At 44.0% G+C, this 23,088-nt stretch overlaps 2 protein-coding genes across 6 annotated transcripts in view; one reads left to right on the forward strand and one right to left on the reverse strand.

The window, feature by feature from the left end:
• The window catches only part of DHFR (dihydrofolate reductase), a 72,816-nt gene extending 58,889 nt beyond the window's left edge, over positions 1-13,927 (reverse strand). Inside the window, exons 1-3 of one of the 2 annotated variants that reach the window (XM_048850058.2) lie at positions 13,704-13,927; positions 13,069-13,118; positions 8,318-8,423 (exon numbers count right to left, since the gene is read on the reverse strand). In XM_048850058.2, the coding sequence (XP_048706015.2) occupies positions 8,318-8,423; positions 13,069-13,118; positions 13,704-13,789 (242 nt within the window). In that variant the 5' untranslated portion in view covers positions 13,790-13,927. Of the gene's footprint in view, positions 1-8,317; positions 8,424-13,068; positions 13,119-13,486; positions 13,570-13,703 lie in introns of those variants that run through there. The other variant, XM_048850062.2, reaches the window with a different exon arrangement.
• A 128-nt stretch (positions 13,928-14,055) lies between these two features.
• The window catches only part of MSH3 (mutS homolog 3), a 184,546-nt gene continuing 175,513 nt past the window's right edge, over positions 14,056-23,088 (forward strand). For 2 of the 4 annotated variants that reach the window (XM_048850086.2, XM_048850090.2), the window contains exons 1-2: positions 14,056-14,297; positions 21,074-21,197. In XM_048850086.2, coding sequence (XP_048706043.2) covers positions 14,151-14,297; positions 21,074-21,197 — 271 coding nt within the window. In that variant the 5' untranslated portion in view covers positions 14,056-14,150. Of the gene's footprint in view, positions 14,298-21,073; positions 21,198-23,088 lie in introns of those variants that run through there. The other 2 variants (XM_048850088.2, XM_048850091.2) reach the window with 2 other exon arrangements.

Raw genomic sequence — 23,088 nt, forward strand, 5'->3', positions numbered from 1 at the left:
CTCCTGTTCTTTTTATATAAACTAAAAGAACGAGGAGTACTTGTGGCACCTTAGAGACTAACAAATTTAAATTAGTACCACAAATACTCCTCGTTCTTTTTGCTGATACAGAGTAACATGGCTACCACTCTGAAACCTGTCACTAGATAAACTGGGGTCCAAGAAGGAGCCCAGCAGAAGGAACAGAAGAGTAAGAAGGAAAGACCTGGAAGAAGAGAATAACTCATCTCTAAGACACAGCCTAAGATCAAAGCTGCTAAGAATCCTCTGCATGACCGTGACGTGCAGCAGCCAGGATCCAGACGAGACTGACCTTGTCTGGCTAATGAAAAGTCTGCCTGCCTGATCAGGATTGGTGAGCATAGCATTGTATGCTTAGCATGTGTATTCTGCTTAGTAATGGTTAATAAATAGAGGATAAGGATATTTCATGTAAGGCTTTTTCACTGGTAAAAGGTCCTGCAAACCCACAGAAGGTTACGCCCTGAGCCCTAGGAACAGGGTAAGGGTGGTTGCCCCTAGAGTGTGCAAGTAACAGAGAATTTTGTGTGGGTAACAGGACCCCTCCTTCCATGTGTGCTCCCCAACCTAGGGACAATGCATCTGTGACTAAGATATGTGCTGGTTGCAGGGGAGCAAAGGGACTCCCCTCCCATACAAAATTGCAGACTGTCTGTCCACCAATCCAGAGAGGACAAGATTAGTATTGATACTAGAACCACTGTGTCTTGATCTTTGACAATTAGTGGTAAATATGTCCAGTGGCCTCTGATGGGATGTTAGATGGGGTGGGATCTGAGTTACTACTGAGAATTCTTTCCTGGATGTCTAGCTGGTGAGTCTTGCCCACATGCTCAGGGTTTAACCGATTGCCATATTTGCGGTCGGGAAGGAATTTTCCTCCAGGGCAGATTGGCAGATGCCCTGGAGTTTTTTCCCCTTCCTCTGCAGCATGGGTCACGGGTCACTTGCTGGAGGATTCTCTGCATCTTGAAGCCTTTAAACCACAATTTGAGGATTTCAATAGCTCAGACATAGGTTAGGGGTTTGTTACAGGAGTAGGTGGATGAGATTCTGTGGCCTGCGTTGTGCAGGAGATCAGACTAGACTATCATAATGGTCCCTTCTGACCTTAAAGTCTATGATTTTATATCCAAGCGATGACTGCTTGGGGAATACACTGAAGCTATCCATCGTTGTAGCTTTCTGAGGTATAGCCTGGAGTACTGCACTACATAGGGCACATGGCAGCATGTAACAGACCCCATCTTCCCTCCCGGCTAGGAGCCTGAGGCAGCTGCATACTGTAGTGACACGATGTGTTTTTAGTTCCATAACTAAGCTCCACAGCGTTTCAAACCTTGATTGCAGTAGAAAAGTTTTGACCTTTGTAGAGCTTAGGACTGCCCTGATCAATTCTGTTCTCTGTACTGGATTCAGAATTGATTTGTCCACATTGACTAGGAGACCCAGTGCATCAAAGATAGACTGCATAATGGCTATTCTGGATAGTACTTAAAACTTGGACTGGCCTCTCCCTAGCCAGTTGTCCAGGTAAGGAACATGTGGACCCCTGACTTTTGAAGGAATACTGCTATCATTTCCTTGCATTTTGTAAAAATGCAAGGAGCTACCAACAGACCAAATGAAAGCACTGTAAATTGGTAGTGGATCCCGTTTAGCACGAATCTGAAAGACTTCTGGTGGTTCGCTACATGAAAGTAAGTGTCTTTCAAGTCCGGGGCAGTATACCAGTCCCCTTGCTCTAGTGAAGGAATAATGGAAACTAGGATAATCATTGTCACAATATCTAGAGTAGCTCACAACATGAATGCCTACATTAGGGCAGACTGTCAAAAGCAGGGCAGACATCCCAAACTGGTGGTATGTTCTATAATTAGATTTCACAAACCCAGTACCAAATGTGAACACCCAGAGTACTATAACAGTCTTATGATGGAGTCACAGATAGTCCCCTTAGACACTCCAGTCTATCTTGGTACTTAGGCAAGCTGGACTATGTGAGAAATGGTCACTTACACCCAAAAAAATAAAAAATTAAAAAAAATAATCACAATTATTCCAGGTTACTCCCAGTCCCAAGAGACCACTCACTCACCCAGGTCGAGTTGCACCCTAGATCTCACACCAAAGACAACACTGGTAGGCCAATTCTATAGTAACTTAACTATAGGTTTATTAGCTAAGAAAAAGAAATTAGAGTTATTGAGAGGTTAAATCATGTAAAATATATGTATAGGTGAATCAGAGTCTATAATTCCAAATGGTAGCAGAACTGTAGTAATCTGTCAGTTTCCAAAAAGTCTCTCAGGGCTACCCAAAAATAACTCTGGGGATCTCAGTCTTCTTGTTCAGTTATTTTGCTCTGTTAGAATTCAGATAGTCCAGAGATGAAGGATCTTTCCTTGAGTCCATACTTACAGTTTCTTCTTACAGAAAAAAAGCTGACCGAGTCACCATACACGTGGGCTCTTTCTTTGATTGGTGAAGAGAGAGGAGAGTATGTAGAGTCTTTGATCAAATCCACCGTGCTTCAGACTCTCAGATCTGAAGAGATGTCGGACCAAGCCCTTAGGAAGTAGGATAAAATGATTGGCAAATAGGGTGGCAGGAGCAGATGGCACTCTGGGGCCTAGTAGTCTGTCCTTAACCAACATGTTAAAACCCTTGTTTGGACTAACCAGCTGCTGCAGGAGACAAGGGTAGTGGTGGTTGCCTGGCAAGTGACTTCAGCATCACTTTTGAATCTTTTAGGCTATGGAGCCTATCAACTGCCTTGTCCAAAAAAAGGAAAGGTCCTTCATCTGGGAGGTCTTAGATGGTCTGCTGAACAGGAGTGATGAATTCTTCCTCAAAGTGTGTGTGGGTATGAGGCCTCTCTCCCTCTGTGGCCCCACCCCCTACTCCTCCTCTTCCCCCTGAGGCCCTGTCCCCCCCAACCAAGCCAGGAGCCAGAGCTGGGTCAGGGAGCCTGGGCCCCTCAATCTGCTTGATGTCGAGGGGCGGGGGCGGGGCTGAGAGCAGTCCCCACCCCATGTCTCCTGCCCAAGGCAGATGTAGGGTCTGCAGCTCCCCACAGCTGCCTGCATGGCTCTTACCCCGACCGGGCTCCAGCACCTGGCCTGGCCTGGGAGCGGGGCCATGGTAGCAGAAGAAGCGCAGCCATGGTAAGAACTGCCTGGGCACCTGTGGGAAGCTGTAGACCCTCTATCTGTCCTGGGTGGGGGTCAGGGACATGGGCTGCTCTCAGGCACCCCCACCTCAGGCAGATGGAGGGTCCATGGCTTCCCCAGCTGCCTATGCTCCCTGGGCTGGGCTCTTGCTTCCTGCCTAGGTGGGGGGCAGGGCCAGTGGTGAAAAGTGGGAGGGCCATGGTCCCATGAACCACCCCTTTCTGGTGCATCTGCTGCTGAACCTCTGGCAGCAGACTAGAAGACTGCAGCCACAAATACCTTCTCAAAGTTAGGGTAGATGCCATGACTCGAGCCACGGAGTCACCTGCAGCCAAGCTGGCCTGAAGAGCTGTTTGGCCACTAGCTTGCCCTTGTCCATAATCACAATGAATTCCTGTTTGCAATTGTCAGGTAACCGGTCTTTAAAACCTCAACATGTTTTCCGACAAGGTAAAGTCATACTGACCTAGAAGTTCCTGTTGATTTGCAATGCTAACCTGCAGACATGCTGCAGAATGAAGTTTTCAACCAAAAAGGTCTAGCCTCTTTGAATCTTTCCCTTCTGGAGTCGATGCATGGTGTTCTTGCCTCTCCAGTGCATTAGCTGTGGCAACTACTAAAGAGCCTGGAGGGGTGTCTCTGTACAGATATTCAAAACCCTTAGAATGGGCACAGTATCTCCTCTCTGCCTTTTTTTGCTAGGGTGCGGGGAGGGAAGATGGGGTCTGTTACAATAGCTTGATTGGCTCTAAAATTGCCTTACTGATCAGTAGTCACCCTGGTGGGTTCTCCTGAAACCAAAATATCCACCAATTTGGGGGATTTTTCACAGACCTCTTCCACCTAGATATCTAGGACTGTGCCCAGTCTTTTTAATAAGTCCTGGTGAGTGCTATAATCTTCTGATGTGGAAGAGTCACTCATTACCTCTACAGCCTCATCTGGTGATGAGTAAGAGGATGCAAATAGATGCTGAGACAGCATTTGCTCTATTTCATGTCCTGGAGGAACTGCTGGAATGTCTTCCACTTGCTCAGTACCAGTCCTGGTATCAACTATAGGAAGATGTTGTCTCTGGTGCTGATGCACTCATCGTGCACCGAAGGATATAGACGGAGGTGGATGAAAGGATGACCTGGTGGGTTGGGAGGAAAACCACATAGGGTCCAGAAAGGCCTCTGACATGGTCCTGGGGTCCATTCTTAACCAGGCCATTGCTCTTTGACAGGTGGCTGCTGTAAGACCTATGGCACATAAGTCTCTGATGGAAAATGTACACTGTACCTATGCTGAGACACATAAGACCCAACCTGTGGTTTATGAAGAATCAGACCTCTGGTAACAGGGGAGCAGAACTCATTAGCACCAGAAGAGAGATGGAGATGGTAGTACCAGAGAAATCATAGTCGGCTTCCCTCTTCTTGACAGTACTGTTTTATGAGGCAAGGAAAGAGTCAATTGCAATGGCACTGCAAGCTTCAGAAGCCTGAAGGCTAGAAGCCTAATCACCAGAACCAGGTGGAAGCCTTCCTGCACCACTGGAACCAATATCGAGAAGTTAAGTAGCTCTTGAGTAGCTCCATACCATTCCAGTGTCAACTGTGCCAGCATAGTTTCTTGGGCTTGCGGTTTCTCCAGAAGATGGCCTGAAGAAGCTCCAGTGAATATTTCAGGAGTCCATCTCAATGGAGCTGGCACGGGTTAATGACCTCCTCTTCTTGGATTAAGACTATTTTGGGAAGTGCCGCCTCTTAGAGTCCCTCCAGGAATTCTTGCCTTTCGGAAGGGTTCAGTACTGATGATCTTGCTGAGTGATGTACCAAGTCCCCAGAAATGTTGTGCCTCTTTTTCTGCTCCAGTGACAGACAAGTCAGGCAGAGCACTCCAGACAAACTCTTATGGATCTCAAAAAGAAAAGGAAAAGGAGTACTTGTAGCACCTTAGAGACTAACCAATTTATTTGAGCATGAGTTTTCGTGAGCTACAGCTCACTTCATCAGATGTATACCGTGGAAACTGCAGCAGACTTTATATACACACAGAGATCATGAAACAATACCTCCTCCCACCCCACTGTCCTGCTGGTAATAGCTTATCTAAAGTGATCATCAGGTGGGCCATTTCCAGCACAAATCCAGGTTCTCACCCCCTCCACCCCCCCCCCCCCCCAATGGGCTAGCACCAGCAGGAGAGTGAATTTGTGTGGGGGGGTGGAGGGTGAGAAAACCTGGATTTGTGCTGGAAATGGCCCACCTGATGATCACTTTAGATAAGCTATTACCAGCAGGACAGTGGGGTGGGAGGAGGTATTGTTTCATGATCTCTGTGTGTATATAAAGTCTGCTGCAGTTTCCACGGTATACATCTGATGAAGTGAGCTGTAGCTCACGAAAACTCATGCTCAAATAAATTGGTTAGTCTCTAAGGTGCTACAAGTACTCCTTTTCTTTTTGCGAATACAGACTAACACAGCTGTTCCTCTGAAACCTGTCTTATGGATCTGGTGCCTGCTCTGAAAAGGATGGCACTAAGGATAGACAGAATGCTGACTCTATAAGAGGATACTTGAGGGTGGCTACTCTGTCCTTCTCTGAGTTAGTCTTAAATCCTTCGCAAATGTGACACTCGTCACTCACATCAGATTTCCTCAAGTATTTCAGGCAGCTGGGGTGTGGGTCACTCACTGGCATCAATTTGCCACATGAACATGATTTAAACCCCAGAGAGGGAAGTGTAGCTCCAGTACTGAAATTTAAAATTGGCCAGATTAAAGACCTATGGTGGAATGGACATGTGCAATTACTTGAAGAAGAAATAATCTTAATACAAGTATGAGAAAGCTGACTGAAGGAAATGTATGAGTCGTAGGTGCCAACTCTGTGGGTGTGCTGGAGCACTGACAGAAAAAAAATTGGTGGGCACTGAACACCCACCAGCAGCCCAGTGGATCTGCTCTTCCCCCTCCCTCCCAGTGCGTCCCTTGATCAGCTGTTCAGTGGCGTGCAGAAGGAGTAGGGGCAGGAGTAGGGTTTGGGAGAAGGGGAGGAGTGGGGATAGGCGGGAAGAGGCGGGGCGGGGGAAGGGGTGGAGGGTCAAGCACCGCCCGTGAACTGAGGAAGTCGGCACCTACGATAAGCCACATTTTGGAAACAAGTCAGGATCAGGTGGAGGAAAAATTACTGAACTTAAGGACCAAGATTTTCAAACTTTTGCTACTGACATGCTACTCGGTTCTCATTGTACTAACAAGTTAAGTCTGAAGCTTGATCATATCTTGCACTTAATACATTTTAGTCATTAGACACAAGAAAATTGGGGGAATCTTTCAACTTTTACTAGCACCTTTTGGAACAGGAACACAATGTTAGTACGCAGAACCACCACTAGGTACCGAGAAACTTCCTTAATATGCATAACTGAATACAATCACTCTTAAAATTATTTTATCAGGCAGAGTTATCATTTATTTGCGGTACCATGGTGATGTGTGGTATGAAAGCCTATATACAACAGAAGAGGTAGTGCCCACACTAAGTTCTTTCCAAGAAGGGGTGGTCCCTGCCTCAAGAAGCTCAGAGTCTTAGGATGGACAGACAAACACAAAAAGGATTTTCTATACAAATCAACAAGATTTACTACAGCAGGGGTAGGCAACCTATGGCACATGTCCCAAAGGCGGAATGCGAGCTGATTTTCAGTGGCACTCACACTGCCCGGGTCCAGGCTATCAGTCCCGGGGGCTCCGCTGCTGGCCTGAAGTACTGTCTGCCGGCCACCCTGCCAGCTGGGGTTCTGTCTGCTGGCCCCGCTCAGCCTGCTGCTGGCCCCAGGTCCCAGCTACCTGCCTGGGGTACTGTCCACCAGCCCCCTGCCAGCTGAGGTTCCATCCGCCGGCCCCACTCAGCCTGCTGCCGGCCCCAGGTCCAAGCCACCGGCGCTGCTACTGGCGTTCCGTCCACCAGTCCCGCGTCCTGGCCACCTGTCTTGGGTGCTCTGCCGCCAGCCCGGAGTCCTGGCCGCCGGCCCGGAGCTCTGCAGCCGCCCCCCCACTTGTGGCCCACTGGCCCCAGCCTGGGGCAGTGGGGGGTGCAGACAGGGGCAAGAGGGGGCACAGCTCAGCACCCGCACCTTAAAAATTGTTCCAGCGCCACTGTACTGGAACATTTTTAAGTCCTGATTTGCTGCTTACAACACTGTCATGCCACGCGGAACAAGGCACTGCGTTTGACGTTGAAATTAGAATGTACATGCAAGAACTGGAATCAGAATTTTCTGACAGATTTCAAGATTTCCAGCGATTTGGCCCAATGCTTTCTTTTCTAATTAAACCTGAAAAGCTCAGAATTGTGTGTGAAACATCAAAGTTTGGATATCTGCAGAATGCACTTGAAGCTACCAAGAGAGATCAATAGGGCCTCTATTCTGACCTGCTGGACGTCCCTGTCAGTGAAATTTAACTGTTTGAAGAAACTTGTGTTTGCAATGCTTTCAGCATTTTGAGTCACATACCCTTGTGAACAGGTATTTTCACACATGAAATCTGTCCTGTTTCCCTCTCAGAGCTGGTTAACAACTGATCACTCAGAAGCCTATGTGCAGCTTAAAGTATCCAAATACTTGCCAGATATTGGAAAACTCAGCAAGGAAAAGCAAGGATCACACTAAACTGATAAGATCTGCATTTTAATTTAATTTTAAATGAAGCTTCTTAAACATTTTAAAAACCTTATTTACTTTACAAACAACAATAGTTTAGTTAAATATTATAGACTTACAGAAAGCAACCTTCTAAAAACGTTCAAATGTATTACTGGCATGCGAAACCTTAAATAAGAGTGAAGACTCGGCACACCACTTCTGAAAGGCTGCCGACCCCTGGACTACAGGTAACTTAACAGAAGTTGTTTTTTATGAGGAACATAAGAGACAGGCTGCATGTTCTGTTTATCCCACCTCCTCCACAAAATGTTATTTTACAAATGATTCCAGGTAGTTTAAGACAGACACTTCACAGTTGTATTACTCTAAAAGTTAAGTTATGAAACACTAACACACTACACAAATAGTAATCAAAGTTAACCTGATTATCGTTTACTTATGAGATCATCAGGATTCGTACTTACTTGAGCTCTCTGCTAAGCACTATATTAATTCTGTCTTTTAAGGGGCGATTCTTCTCAGGAATTGAGAACCAGGTCCTCTTACCCATTATCAATGCATTCTGTTTACCTGTGTAATATACAAAACAGTTTTTAAAAACTGTTTCAACTTAGTACAGAATCAGAGGTGGTGGTTTAGTGACATCTAGTGGATTTATCCCCCAATCTACTTTGAATTCTATTTAAACAGTTAATATGTTTAAGTGCAAATTTTAAACATTAGCAAGACTAAATATAAGTAAAAGATCCAACTTAGGCCCAGACCTTGTGACTGCTCATGTGAATAAAGTAACTTAGATACATACGTGTTTGCAGTATCAAGGCCTTGCTGTGCACTTTTTTAAAAAGACAAACAAAACCCATCAGTTTTAAATATAACTGTATGACTTATAATTAACAGAATAATCTATACTATCCAAAAGAGAACAGCTTCATCGCTGCTTTGATCAGGCCCTAGCTTCCTGGAACCCTGGTTCTTTTCACTAGAAACAAATTTTAACAGGTTCAGCATGTGATATTTAAACTTAAAAGCATTTCAGATCTCTCTTTCCCTAAAAATGTAGGCTCTACATCCCACAAAATTATAGAAAAATGATTTTGCCACTTCAAACATTTCCAGGAAGCTAGTGCAAGCTAGGAGACAAACTCACCTACAAACTGAAACTAAATGGGACCGTTTTACAAAGCTGGACTGTGCGTCAAACTTAACATCACCATTTTAAAATGTTCGTGGCAAAAAAAGAGAATATTCACACCAGCATTTAGTGTACTAGCTTAGTAGAACATCACCACTCTATGATGCACTGTGTAAAACTAAAGTGTACATGTGAAAGCACTGACAGTCATGCATAGAATTAGGTGTAAACTGAAGATATACACAAACACAGTAATGCTGCTAAACATAAAGCTTCTACTTGTTTGGAAACTTTCTTTTTCTAAGATCTGGGACCCCAGCTACAAGTGATATGCTATTTTGTATAAACTCTTGAGCTAGTCTGCATCCCCACTGCCAAGTAATACTTTCATTTTGAAATCTAAATAAGCCATTCATTTTACTTTGAGGTTTCTCTTTGCAACAATGAAAACAAAATAGAAAGATACATATCAATATGCATCTGAATTATGTCATGCCAAGATGTGCAACTATTGCACTATAAGATAAAGGGAGTGGATTTAGGCTTGTGGTCAAGCACTTATAACTTTAAAAGGAACACTGTTCAAGAACATTCCATCATAGTTGGGCAAATTTACAAGAAATTAGATTCACAGAAAGGAAACCTCTCTCAATTAACATTGGATATTAGGATGCTTCTGAAGGAGTACATTAGGGCTTGACTACATGGAGGTTTTGCACTAGTTCAAGGCGAGTTAATCAGCATCTAAAACACTAGCATACATAAAAAGAAAAGGAATACTTGTGGCACCTTAGAGACACAATGTATCATAGTGCATGGACTCTGCACTTACTGCACTCTGGAATCCTCTTGCAAATTGGACTAAGTTTGTTGCAAACTGAATTAGTTTGGTCTGTTTGTGTGTAGGCAACAGCTGCACATCACTATTTGCATGCCTCCAATGGCTATTCCCCACTGCTTGGAGGTTGACTGTTACTGACCTATCTGCTTACACATGTGCCCTCACCTGCTATGATGTCAAGTTCCCAGGGAAACCCACTCCCTCATTTAAAAGCTGACACATGGGGCCAGATTTAGCTAAATTTGGTCCTGGGTTTGATTATTTCAGCATTCTTGTGCTACTACAGTGATTTTGCTCCACAAACACCACAAGATGCTGCTGCTTGTGACGGTGCTGAGACCATGGATCTCACAGCCATCGGAGGAGAAGCAGCAGTGCAGGAAGAACTTGTGGCCAGCTATTATAATAAAGCCTGTTTGTGGACACTACAAAGCAGATGTTTGTGAGGGGTCATGACTAGGCCACCTACCAGTGCTGAGTAAAGAGCAAACAGCTCAAGAGGGTCTACATTACAATTAGGGAAGCAAGGAAAATATTAGGCAGAGGATTTGTGACCTGTCCATTTTATGAATAACTGGACTGGATTTCACACAATTATACAGTCACCCACTCCAGACAGTTTGTGGATCCTGCTGCCAGCTCTCTTCCTCACCCCCACTTGAGGAAGAATGGCAATAATCACTGGAGGATGAGCAGGACAAGGCTGGAGAGGAGTTGTCTCCTGAAAGTCAGGATCTGTCTGGGACTCAGGACTCTGACGCGCAACAAGTTAAAACCCAACCCGATTCTTCCCCTGCATTGGTCAAGCCTGAGTCCCAGCCAGAAGCCCAAAGGAGCACTGAAGAGGCAGAGTTCTGGGGGGGAACTTCAACGTGTAACTACTTATCTTTACAATTTACTAATTATTATTGTGTTAACTATGCTAGCTTCTGTTCTGGGTGCCCCATGGTGGCAGCCATTTTATGAAGATTTGAGCTAGGAGCCTTTCTGACTCACAGTGAAATCAGTCCCAGGATGCATGCTGTAGTGAAGCAACAGACCATGGGATACCCTCTGAAAACAAAACACCCTCAATTTGCAAAAAAACACCACCATATGAGCACACAAATTGAAAAATGAAACAGGCTTTACATGTGCACGCTGTTGGTGTAGTTTGCATGCAGTGCTTTGCCAGATGTACAGCAGAAGTGTCACAATAATCACCCCCTTGTGTAAACAAGCCCTTATAAGAGGAAGTGTATTACAAGGAAGACTCTCAGAGGGAAAATGATCTATGGAAATAAAAGAGCTTTTTCAAAAAAGGGATTAGATCAGTGGTCCCCAAACTTTTCATGGTGCCCACCCCCACTTCCATACTCCTGTCTCTGCCCCCCCGGGAGCTGGGGCCATGGACAGAGGAAAGGGGGCCACAGCTGGGGCCGGGTAGCGCTCCCTCCCCTTCCTCAGTGAGTGTTGTGCCCCCCGAACATTCCTTTGCAACCCCCTACAGGAGCGCACTCCAGTTCGGGGGAACCTGTGGATTAGATACTTTGTAATTTAAATTATTTTAAATTAACTCAGTCAATTGTTCATACGATTGAAACCACTAAACAAAATGAGATGGTTAGGACTTTAAAGTAATAAGCCATGCCATGCAAGTGTAATTCATCACACTTGTAAAGAAATTTATATACGCACATAACTAGCACTGTCAGTTTAGATACAGACTCTACACAATCGATATGTATAGGGAATACAAAAACACATAACTGACCTATGATAAAATTATCTACTGTATGTTAAGACATATGCTAATATATCAATATTATTGGGTACCCAGTTAAGAAGGTCGAAAGTATTCTAATAATGAGTTAGCTGGCATTGCTCACAGAGCAATATAATCTTTCCACAACCTCTCCAGAAATCACAACATGCAGTCTTTAATATGGTCCTGGTATACACACTCCAGAGGAGCCAAGGTTATTCAAGCTCATATCTGAACCAACATTCCTAAATGTGATGACACACCAAACTTTTTTTTTTTAAATTAAACCCTAAAAAAAAAAATCTGTGCCATAACAATTTAATTACGTAGTTTGCATTCATACTGAAACTCCTAGTTTTGATATTCAGCCCAATAGTATATAGAATTTCTTTAAACATTCAGTTTAAAGTTTTACATAAAGAACATAAGAATGGCCATACTGGGTCAGACCAAAGGTCCATCTAGCCCAGTATCCTGTCTGCTGACAGTGACCAATGCCAGGTGCCCCCAGAGGGAATGAATAGAACAGATAATCATGAAGTGACCCATTCCCTGTTGCTCATTCCCAGTTTATGACAAACAGATACTAAGGACACCATCGCTGCTCATCCATTGGAATACACGTGTCATCTATTGCCCCTCTGCAATTAGGGAATCCCACTGCTGCAAAGCCATTCACTATTTCATGCACATTGCCAAGAGTCACAGTCCTTTGTAGCAGGATGTCATTAATGGCTCTATACACTTGCGTTAACGCAGCCCCAGTGGTCCACTTCCCAACTCCAAACTGATTTGTGATCAACCGGTAGCAGTCTGAAGTTGCCAACTTCCATATAGCGATCTCCACAAACTTCTCATTTTGGTATTCTTCCGCTGCACACCGTTCCTGGAAGGTGGCTTTCTGAATCCCAAAGTTCAGCAGCCACTGCTCGTTATGCCAGACCTGCATAATGATGCAATCCCTCCATTCAGTGCTAGTTTCCCAAGCCCAAAAGTGACGGTCCACCATTTTGATTTAGAGAAAATAAACTTTTTCAGAATATAGAGTGTTACAATCTGCAATAAATTAAATAGTTCCATTTCTACTTTTATTAACAGACAGGTAAAAGCAAGATGAAAAACTATCTATTTCTATATCTTAATTATGCTTATGTAATTTGCAAATGAATAGAATTTCACTCAGCCAGTCAAATTACATTCTCAAAAAACCACACAACCCCATTATGAAAATGTATCTCAATATAGCATGTGCACTAAGTAGACAGACATACTTATCTCATAAGTAAACTTGGTTCAGTGCAACACACAGAAGATATGATCAGTGTAAATAGCTATGTAACTGTCACATGAAAAGATACATGTATTAACTTATTTTATACTAAAACAGTAATCAAGTCAATATAGACAGGAAAGTTACTAATCTTTTCAATTTAGTGACATCACAGAAACTAGTTTTAATAAGTAGAAGCATAAAAAGTGAAAACACAAACATTACCTTTTACAGTGGTTGTCACAGTCACTCTCTGAAAATACTTAAACTCATTCCTATCAACAGAACAAGAAAAAAAATCACAATGGGGGTTTACTAGGAAAAATGTGTTTGGATTTCTTTTGTTGATAGTAAAAATAGAATTTAAGTGAATTTTAAATAAATGTAAGCACATGTATTGCTGAAGTCCTCGGTTCATCTAGGTTTATGACAGATGCATAGCAAGCAACAGTACAAAGCTACATACAGGCCAGATAACATGCCTGAAACCTGACCTTTGCGACCTAAGTCCCGTGAAAGTGAGTAACCCAGCCCCGTGCCTGGATCCCGCCAACTGCTGGGAACGAGTCTAAGACCCATCACGCTTGTTTCCAGGAGGAGACCACGCAGCCCGGCAGAAGGCCCCTGTTCTGCTGCCACTAACCTGTCGGGTTTCAGACACCCAAAGGCGAAAGGCACCACGCAGTCCCGCTGAATCTCCGCTGCCCCGCCAACACCCCCTCCCCGCAGACTACACATCCCGGCATGCCACGCTCCCTCTCGAGGCGAGCGACCCATAGGCATGGCCGCATGGCATGCTGGGACCTGTAGTCCATTTGCGCAGCTCTCGCTAGAGGACGAAGAGGCCCGGATCGCACTACCTGAGTGGGGGCCAAGGGAGGTCTCCGTTCTTCCCGATGCCCATGTTCTGGCACACGGCGGCTATGGAGTTTAAGGGGCGGACCATGGCGCTTCCTTTCTGCTGTCGCCTCCCGCCTGTTCAGCCTCCCGCTTGGTTCACGCTTTGAAATTAGCGCGCCACCACCCAGCCTCAGAGCGGTGAACATGCGCAGAGCCACCCCGCCTTGCTTGCCTTTTTGGGGAATGGGGAGGGACAGCCCGCCGCTCACAGCAAGGCATCACGTGTCAGGGACAGCACCAATCACCTCTCTCTCCACAGCCCCATCGTGGCAACGGTTCAACCTCTTTTCCCTCTAGCTCCACCTTTTTCTAACCTGCACGTGGTGCCGTGATTACGTCACTTTTGGGTTCGGCGGCGCGTGCGGGCGCTTGGAGTGCGGAGAGCTGCGGGATCTGGGCTCCCAACCATGCCGCGGGGGCGAGAGCCCAGCGGCCCCGGACAGTCGGTGCTGAGTAAATTCTTCCGGCCGGTGGGGTCCCTACGCGTAGCCGGCTCCTCAGCCTGCTCCGCGGCGAGCGGCGGCGAGGGGCTCCAGGCGGTGGCTCCGCACACGGTGCGCGGGGAAGGGGCGCAGTAGCAGCCGGCGTGGCGGGTGTAGGGAGCGGGGCTGCTGGGGAGGGTGCGGGGATGCACCCCGGGGGCGGGTTTTTCTTAACGCGCTGTGTGACCCTGGGTCGGTGCGTGGCCACACATACTGCAATAAACAACACCCTGCCAGCTCCACGGCGGGCCCTGACCTACCAGGCGTCTCCGGGGGCCTCTGAGCCTCTCACACCACCTCCAATTAACTGCTGTGGTGCCTGGGTAATTGCCGTTATAACTGCTGGGCTAGTCCCCTCACCCCTCCCGCCAGCAACACCACTACCGGAGCTGTATGGCCGAAGTCGGCGGTTGTGGTGTTTTGGTGTCTTGTCACCGCTGTAGTGCTTCTGGTGAAGACAGTCCAAGGGCTAGTCTACGCTAGAATCGTGACCGCGGCACAGCTGTACTGATGTAGCAGTGCTGCTAGTGCGGATGCGCTATGCTGACGGGAGAGCGCTCTCCTGTTGGTATAATTACTCCACTTTCCTGAGTGGTAGTTGGTATGTCAGTGGGAGAGCCTCTCCCGCCAACATAAAGCTGTCCACACTGATGACTAGGCCACTGTAAGTTACCTTGCTCAGGGGGGTGACTTTTCCACACCCGAGCCACTTAAGTTATACCAAAGTAAGCGCTAGTGTGTACAAGCCTTTAGTGGATGGGTGAGAACTTGCCCATCAGCTTAATAACTCCTGCTTCTGTGAGAGGTGGTAGCTATGTTGGTGGCAGAAGCTCCCCTGCTGACAAAGCAGTCTATACTGGTGCTTAGGTTGGTATAATTTCTGTCACTCATGAGCGACATAAGTTATACTGAAGTAATTTGTAATGTGGACATAGCCTGAATTAAACTTCATTCTGAACTCCTAGCATACAATATTTACTTGGTAAACCCTAAACAGGTGAAACTGTGTTCCTTTTATGTATGTGATTATCTAGGGCAGAGGGAGTAGTAACGTCTCACTCTCTTCTCCCTAATTCAAATCCAGATAATGTAAGGTTTGAGTGAGATAGCCAGGAAATGCAGTGAAGCAGAAAGTCTACCTTTATCCCCATTTGCTTGTGTGCTGAGATATTGCAGACATGCATAACACTGAAGTGTAAGATGAACTCAAGCTTCTAGGAGACCCCATGTTGTGTGTTTGCTTATGTTTAGATTTTATAAAGCTGAAAATTGAAAAACTCAATTTAAAATCAACATTACCAAATTATGCAAATCTATCAGCCTAGGCATAGTATCTTTTTTTTTAATCAAGTTCTGTATCATGGTGATTAATGATGATTTAAAAAATCTATTAAAAAAAACTATTTGCCCTGGCTGAGTAGGTGTTCAGGATTTGATAAGGTTGCTTTAAGTTTATTTTCTGAGAGTTGTACTATGCAAAACTCAGGATTCTTTGAAGTGGCTACTGTATATTCCCACTCAGTGGGTTGCACTCCCTACTCTAGTTCCTCTGAGTTTTGGAAGTTTTTTTGGAAAGCAATGCTTTTTTGGGCCCACACAAGTACTATCTTTGCAGCATCTGATATTTGCAGCTGAGTTTATGAAAGCACTGTGACCCCAAGTGCCTAATTTTTTTTCCCCTTTCCAGAGTCAGGTGAGCATATAAGGACCTTTGTGTCTGGAGTGATTTTAGAGTCTTTTTAAAAAATAATTCCAGATTTCTCTAATTTTATTAACTGTATTATAGATAGTAAGTATTAAGTAGTTTGCTCGACTGCACAACTATGATTCTATTCTTGACCCACTGTCCTGGGACATTTCTGGTCATTGCTGATCAGACCTCCAAAGATCCAGGTACAATAGGCAGATTTAGGTGATGAGCGTTTTGCCCTTCCGTTTATCTGGAGGCAGGAGTTCTTGTTTTTCCCTTCCCGTTCCTCTGTTTGCTGCTCATTTTGGAGGACCTTTGCATTGTTAGACTTGCATCAACAAACAGCACTGGTTCAGTGCCTTGCTTAATGAGGATACCTTTCAAACTCGGTATCTGGAAAGAACATCTGAAGAGCTGTCTATACCTGTCAAGGGACAGAGGAGGCTGCTTTCAGCTTCCAGGCAAATCAGGAATGACCCTGACACCAGTGTCAGATAGAGTGGCTTACTGGCAATGAGAATTGAGACTTGTGGTGCTGGAACTTTCTTAAAATCCTAAATCTCCCTCGCTATTAGTAAACCACCAGAGCAGGTCCTTTATTGTTGTTGGAAAGAAAGTTAGTGTAAATTAATGCTGCTCAAGCATTATTCTTGGGGGAATTCTGAGCCTAAAAATTCTGCACACAATATTGCAAATTTCTGCATATTTTATTTTTCAAAATAATACAATATAATCATGTCAGTTTCAATTGTTTTGGTAATTTATTTCAAAATACCTGTCCAAGGGAATGTCTGTAACAATACAGACAACAACAAAAAATTCAGAAAATGTTTTCTGACAAATAGATTCCTTGCTAGGAATATTAATACATAACTTTGCATTATAATTTATTTAAACTACAATTCAGACACTCAGCCAACCCCTGCCCCTCATCCCCATGTGTCCCTGTACTCCTTGTCCTCTGTTCCTATGTGTCCCTGCACCCTCACTCCCAGTCAGCCTCTACCCCTGCCACTAGCCCTTCTGAACCCCAGTCTGACTCCCCAGCAGCCCTGTGTGCCCCACTCTGTCCCCCCCCATATCCAGGGCCTCCTAACAGTGTGCTGTGAGGAACACAGCCTCTCCTCCTCCCTATTGGCTGCTGACTGCTGCTGCTGGTGAGCTGGCTGTCCTCTGTTCTGCTGCCACAGCAGCCCCTGGTGTGTAAAGGGCATAACTGTAGCACTTCTTCAGCAGAATATATCTTCTGCAGAGAAAAAAAAATCTGTGGAAGTCATGATTTCTGCATGTGCACAGTGATGCAGAATTCCCTCCGTAATAAAGCATGGGCTTGACAGTATTTGTATGTTGATGTGTCTGTCTGTCTGGCTCTCTCTCAGGAGCCTTCATTTCTTCCAGTATCATCAGATCTTCTCTCTCAAGTCTTGTCTTCTAATCTAGAATCTCCTTACCTTGTAGCATGGAGCATGATGTGGCATGCTCTATAGGAGTCTAGGAGACTTCTGCTGCAGTCTAGAAAAACCTTTACACTACTCAGAAGGGAAAAAAAGTTTTCTTTGTGGGCAGTTGGTGTTCCATGCCCATATAATGTATTTTAGAGTCTTCATTGTATTTTAGTCTGTGAGCTTCCTTATCTGTCAAAGTGTTTTCAGTGTTATCTCAACATATCTGCCAGTATGCTTTTCTATTCTTTTTAGTCCTTCCACCCTCAAAAGATTCTTGAAAGGTGTGGTTATCACCTTCCTAGCAATCAGACATCTTGTTTTACAATGAACATAAATCTGGTGCTGCCAAGATGATGTACTCACCTTTTGAGCCTTTGGGAAAGTGTTCTTTATTCTTTTTGTCACTAAAGATAGGATTTTTAATCAGAGTTACATCTGTGAGAAGAGCAAGTGAGTTGCAGGTTTTAATAGGTGATCCTTCTTTAACTTTGTTTTAAAGAGACAAAGTTGTCCTGTGTTCTCATCCCAAATTTAAATAAAAAATAATATCCAAGTTCCATGTGAATCAGACCACTAACATTATGGTTACTTCCTCCTTGGGGAAATCTAATCTCCCTACCCTTGATGTAGTGGGATTTTTATTTAGATAATTCTAAGGGATTTAGAAGGCGTAAAGGGAATGCTATTTCTACTTTTGTTTAAGTGGATTAGGCTGTCCTATTTAGACAGCCTATGCATTAGCTCGGAGAGCCTCACATACTGTCAGGGCTAAGACAACATTTATGCCTCCATAATGTTTCCACTGTAAAAATGTGCAGAGCTGGTATCTTGTGTTGTGTGCACTATTACGTGACGATACTCTCTCTTTACATGATATCTAGAACTGGTGTTACTTTGGAAAGGTAGTTTTACAATTTTTTTAATTAGATCTCAACCCATTTTAGAATTGTGGTGTTTGCTAGATTCCCACGAGTGGAACTATGCAGAGTTCTACTCAATGAAGAAACAGTGTTATTTTAAAAGTGTTGCTTTTGCATAGTCACACTATCAGCCCACTGTCCACTTTCCTTGGATTTCCTTTCTTGTAGGACTCTGAAATTTAGCAAGAAGAAGTGAGGCAACTGAGGCCACATGGCTGTGATGTAACCTTTGCTTAGAACTATTCAGAAGATGGTGCTCATGCAGCCTCACTGGGCAATACTTTTTAGAAAATTCTAGAAGCTCAGCTCTGCAGGGAGGGAAGGGACATATCCCATACAGACAATGCTCTCAGAGAGCCATAGATATCATGACAAGTGACTTTTTTTATAACAGACCTTGAACTGGGTGCAGGATTCAATGAAGTTTTGATTTCCCCAGTGACATACACAAACCACCTGTTTTAGACTGTCGTGGAAAATGTTACAACTGTTAGAAGTGCCAAAAAGAGACCCTCAGACATGCTTTTATATGGATCTGGAACTGCAGCATGACAGTATGCACATGTTGTATATTACAAGAAATAGTCAAATATAAAGAAATAACTGAAACCATTATGCACATGCAATATTTATCAATCAGAATATTTTATGGATGAAGTTATAATATTCTGATCAATGTACTGACCATAGAAAGTTAAAGATCGTTTAAGAATCAGCAGTTAAAAATGATTTTCTGGGTTTTTTCCTTTAAAAAGTATTTTAAAATAAACTGCAGTAGTAAGCCTTTTTAAAGTTTCAGATCTGCCTTCCTATATTGGGCTAGTTCTCCAAAGTCAAGTCTCCATCACAAACAAAAAATGTTACTCATATTTGAAATACATTAATGTACATAGGAAAAATCTCATCGGTATGAATAGCAACAAATAGTTAAAATTCTTTTTGATAAATTAACATTGAAATGTGTATTCATCACACTTTCTATGTACAAAGTGCTATGGATACAGAAACGATAATTTTGTAAGTGAATTAGTTATGGATGGAAGATGCTGGCTGGATAGTCCTGGTAACCGAAATCTTCTCTCTCCTGATGGCAGATGCAACATTACCCAAACCAATATCCCTCAATCCTGTTCAGTTTACATGCACTATTAATTCTAGTCCTCTCTGCCAAAGAATGAGTAACCAATACCACTTGTGGGGAGGTTCATAACATGGATGTCTATTCACTGAGAGATTTGAGGGGATCAATGATTTTACCTTTTTATGTGGTTGTAAAGTGTTAAGTTCACCTATGGCACTATAATTTAGGTCACCAAGGCCTCAGTCTCCAGTGAGCTCCCTGTGAGCCTGAGGGTGTGCCTGTGCAGAGCTCATTGCAGAGTAAAGGCCCAAGTCATTTCAGGTAGGGCAGTGAAAAGTTTTCTAACGGTAATTTTGCTCACAAAAGGTCAGATCCTAGTCCTATTGAAGTCAATAGATGTTGCACCAGTTATTCTATTGGGATAAGGATTTTGTCCAACATCTAGACATAGTCGAGCTGGAGACTGGAGCTATGTTGCAATAATACCTTGTTCTGTCTAGAGTACACTAGTTACTCCTTGAGGAATTCTGCACCAAAACATTAAAAATCCTGTGCTCAATATTTTCAAATTCTGCATATTTTATTTGTTAAAATAACACAATATAACCGCACCTGTTTCAGTTATTTTTGGTCATTTATTTCATAATACCTGTCAGCAAGTATGTCTGTAACGATAGAGACAACAAAAAAGATTCAGGGAATGTTTTTTGACAAATAGATTCCTTACTAGGCATATTAATACAGAACGCTGAGTGATAATTCATTTAAACTACAATACAGAACCATATTTCCCGCACCCTGCAGAAGCAATGCAAAAGCTTGAGGGAGTCATGGGTAATGGAGGAGCTGAGGGAGAGGAAAGTAATTGCTGGGAAGGAGCCTGGGTGTGAACTTGGGTTGTTGGGTATGGGTAAGAAAACTATGGAACAGGTTTTTTGGAGATGGGGGGCAGGGGAGGGATTGTTAGGGAGCGTCCTTCCATGCAGACCCTGGCTGAGCCCTAGCCTCTCCCATTCAGTCAGGTACCTCTACTCCTGTCCCCATGTGTCCCTGCACCCCCATGTGGCCCTGCAACCCCTTCCCCTGTTCCAGTGTGTCTCTGTGATCCCACTCAGCCATCCCCCTTCTCCTATGTGGCCTTGCACCCCCTCCCTCATCACCATGTGGCCCTGTGGCTCTGCACCTCCACTCCCATTCAGCCCCTGCCCCAGTCTGTCCTCCCCCACAAGCCTGTATGAACCCATCTGTGACCCCCTGTCTCCTGACCTGGCCCGACAGGTGCTGTGAAGAAGGCATTTTTTTTCCTCTTCCATAGCTGGCCAGGAGCTGCTGCTCTGTTTTAGCACCACAGCACCCTCTGGTGGGCAAAAGGCAGAACTGCAGCAACTTTCTGACCAGCTTTTTTCTGCGCAAAAATTAAAATTTTGTGCGGCTCATTATGTGCACAAGCAGTGGCACAGAATTCCCCAAGAATAACTAGTTTTTGTATCTGTTTTGAAGAAATCTAGCCAATTATAAAAAACATTGTATACATACAGATACAGTTAGTTAAAAGAGCAAAGAATTTCTAAGTGTTATATAGAAAATTAAATTGGTGTTTTTACTTTATTCTGCAGAGAGAGAGAGTCTGTTCTTTGGGTATCTATTTTTCATTCTTCCAGCATATGACAAGGGAAGAAAATAAACTAACTTTTAAAAAATTAATGTTTTAGACTTCTAAGTCTGGCAGAAATAAGAGAAGAGCTGTTGAAAACAATGAACCTAGTAAAAAGAGGACAAAACCAGTACAAAGTAATAGAAAGGACGGCCATGATGCAGTGAAGATTCTTGATGTTGGTGAGTTCATTGTAAACAAAAACTTGCAGGCACTTAAATTGAGTAAATAATTATTAATTGTCAAAAGTTAAAATTACATTGTCATATAGTTTAGGGACTAGTTTTTGAATTCAGTGTATGTATTTTAAAGTGCCATTAGTTGTTGAGAAATCATAGCTGCTAATTATGTTGAAACTAATTTAAGAAAAAAGTTGTGCTCTGTTTCTACACCAAGCATTTAACTAACAAATTAATGTTGGTAGAGAAACAAGGCAGTGAATAAAAAGGTTCATTAACTCCATTAAAGATTTTGAGGAAAGAATCATTTTCAAAATAGAAAGGGACTGTATTGATGTGGAACAACACTTTTATAGTGCTTGAAAGTACATCAGAAATAAGAGTGAAAAAATGTCGAGACGTACTATCAACTTGAAATATAGTGTGTTTGGAAAAAAAAATAGCTAAAGTAGTTTCAGATGATACTGTCCTCAGATCCCCTGCTGATTTTGTAGCTTTACAATTACTTTGCTCTATTAAAATAAAAGGATTTTTTTGCCTTCTGTGTGAAATACACAGAAATGGGAAACTAAGGCCCAGATCCAAATGGGTCCCAGATCCAGTATTTGGATTTAGGCACTTTTACTATCCACAGAACCCCCACTCAGCTGCCACCTAATCGTGTAGCTGCCTAAACTCAGTCAGTACCTACATTTTTGCTGTAAAAGTTGCCTAGATGCCTACGTTTCTGCTTGTGGGCTGCTGCTCCCTTTAGGCAATGTGATTCTCATACCAGGGAAGGATAGATATTCCTGCGGAGCATGGTCCAGTAGGTGTACTCTGAGTATGCGGAGTGGACTGGGACCCATTCAGAAATCCAGATGGAGGAGGAAAAGCATCCCATATAACTCAGGTGAATGCTCTAACCACTAGGCTAGGTTGTGGTAGACTCGGATCCAATTCCTTCATTTCCCTGATGGGGGGGAAGAGAGGATTTGAACAGGCACCTCCCACCTCTTAGAGGATGCCCTAACGGCTGTGCTAGAGGAGACTCACGTCAGAGTATTCTTTAGTCTCTCCTGTTGAAGCTGTTCCTCTTTGGATAAATCATGAGTCATTAGGCCAGAGTGTGTGACTGAGAATGGTTCTGTAGCATTGTGATTAGGGCATTCATGTGGGAGATCCAGTCCCTCTGCTCCAAAGACTATTGCCCCCTTTCTTTGGCATCTCCCTTAGGCCGCTCCCCACCTAGTATGTTGGCTTTTGTGGATAGCTTTCTTAGGTGCCTGTCTCTCCCCATTCATTGTTTAGGGCGGCTACGCACCTAGCTCAGGCTTTGTGATCCCATTGGTCCACTGATTTTTCTAGGTGTCTAAATGTTAGTCTCTTTGTGGACCTGGACTTCACGGATTATACAGGGAAATAGTGAATCTGATTATATACAAAGTTCTGTCACATTCACAAAATAAGCAAACTTGGAATTTTTTTTTCTAATGTCTTTCAAGACCTAATCTAAAGCCTGGTTGACACTAAAAAGTTAGGTCTACCCAGCTACATCATTCAGGGGTGTGAAAAAGCCACATTCCTGTGTGATGTAGTTAAGCCAGCCCAATCCCTGGCGGAGGCAACGCTAGGTCAGTGGAAAAATTCTTCGGTTGACCTAGCTACAGCCTCTCAGGGAGGTGAATTACCTGCGCTTATGTGCTACAGCAGCACTAAGGCTATTTCTGCACTTAAAGCACTACAGCGGCACAGATGCAGCACTTCAGTGTAGATACTCATTACAGCTGCAGGAGGGGTTCTCCTGTCACTGTAGTTAATCCACCTTCCAGAGAGGCGAGTAACTAGGTCAATGGAATACTTCTTCCATTGACCTAGAGCTGTACACACTGGGGGTTGGGTTGGCATAGTTACA

Source organism: Caretta caretta, chromosome 5, assembly GCF_965140235.1.
Source record: "Caretta caretta isolate rCarCar2 chromosome 5, rCarCar1.hap1, whole genome shotgun sequence".
Lineage (NCBI taxonomy): Eukaryota > Metazoa > Chordata > Testudines > Cheloniidae > Caretta > Caretta caretta.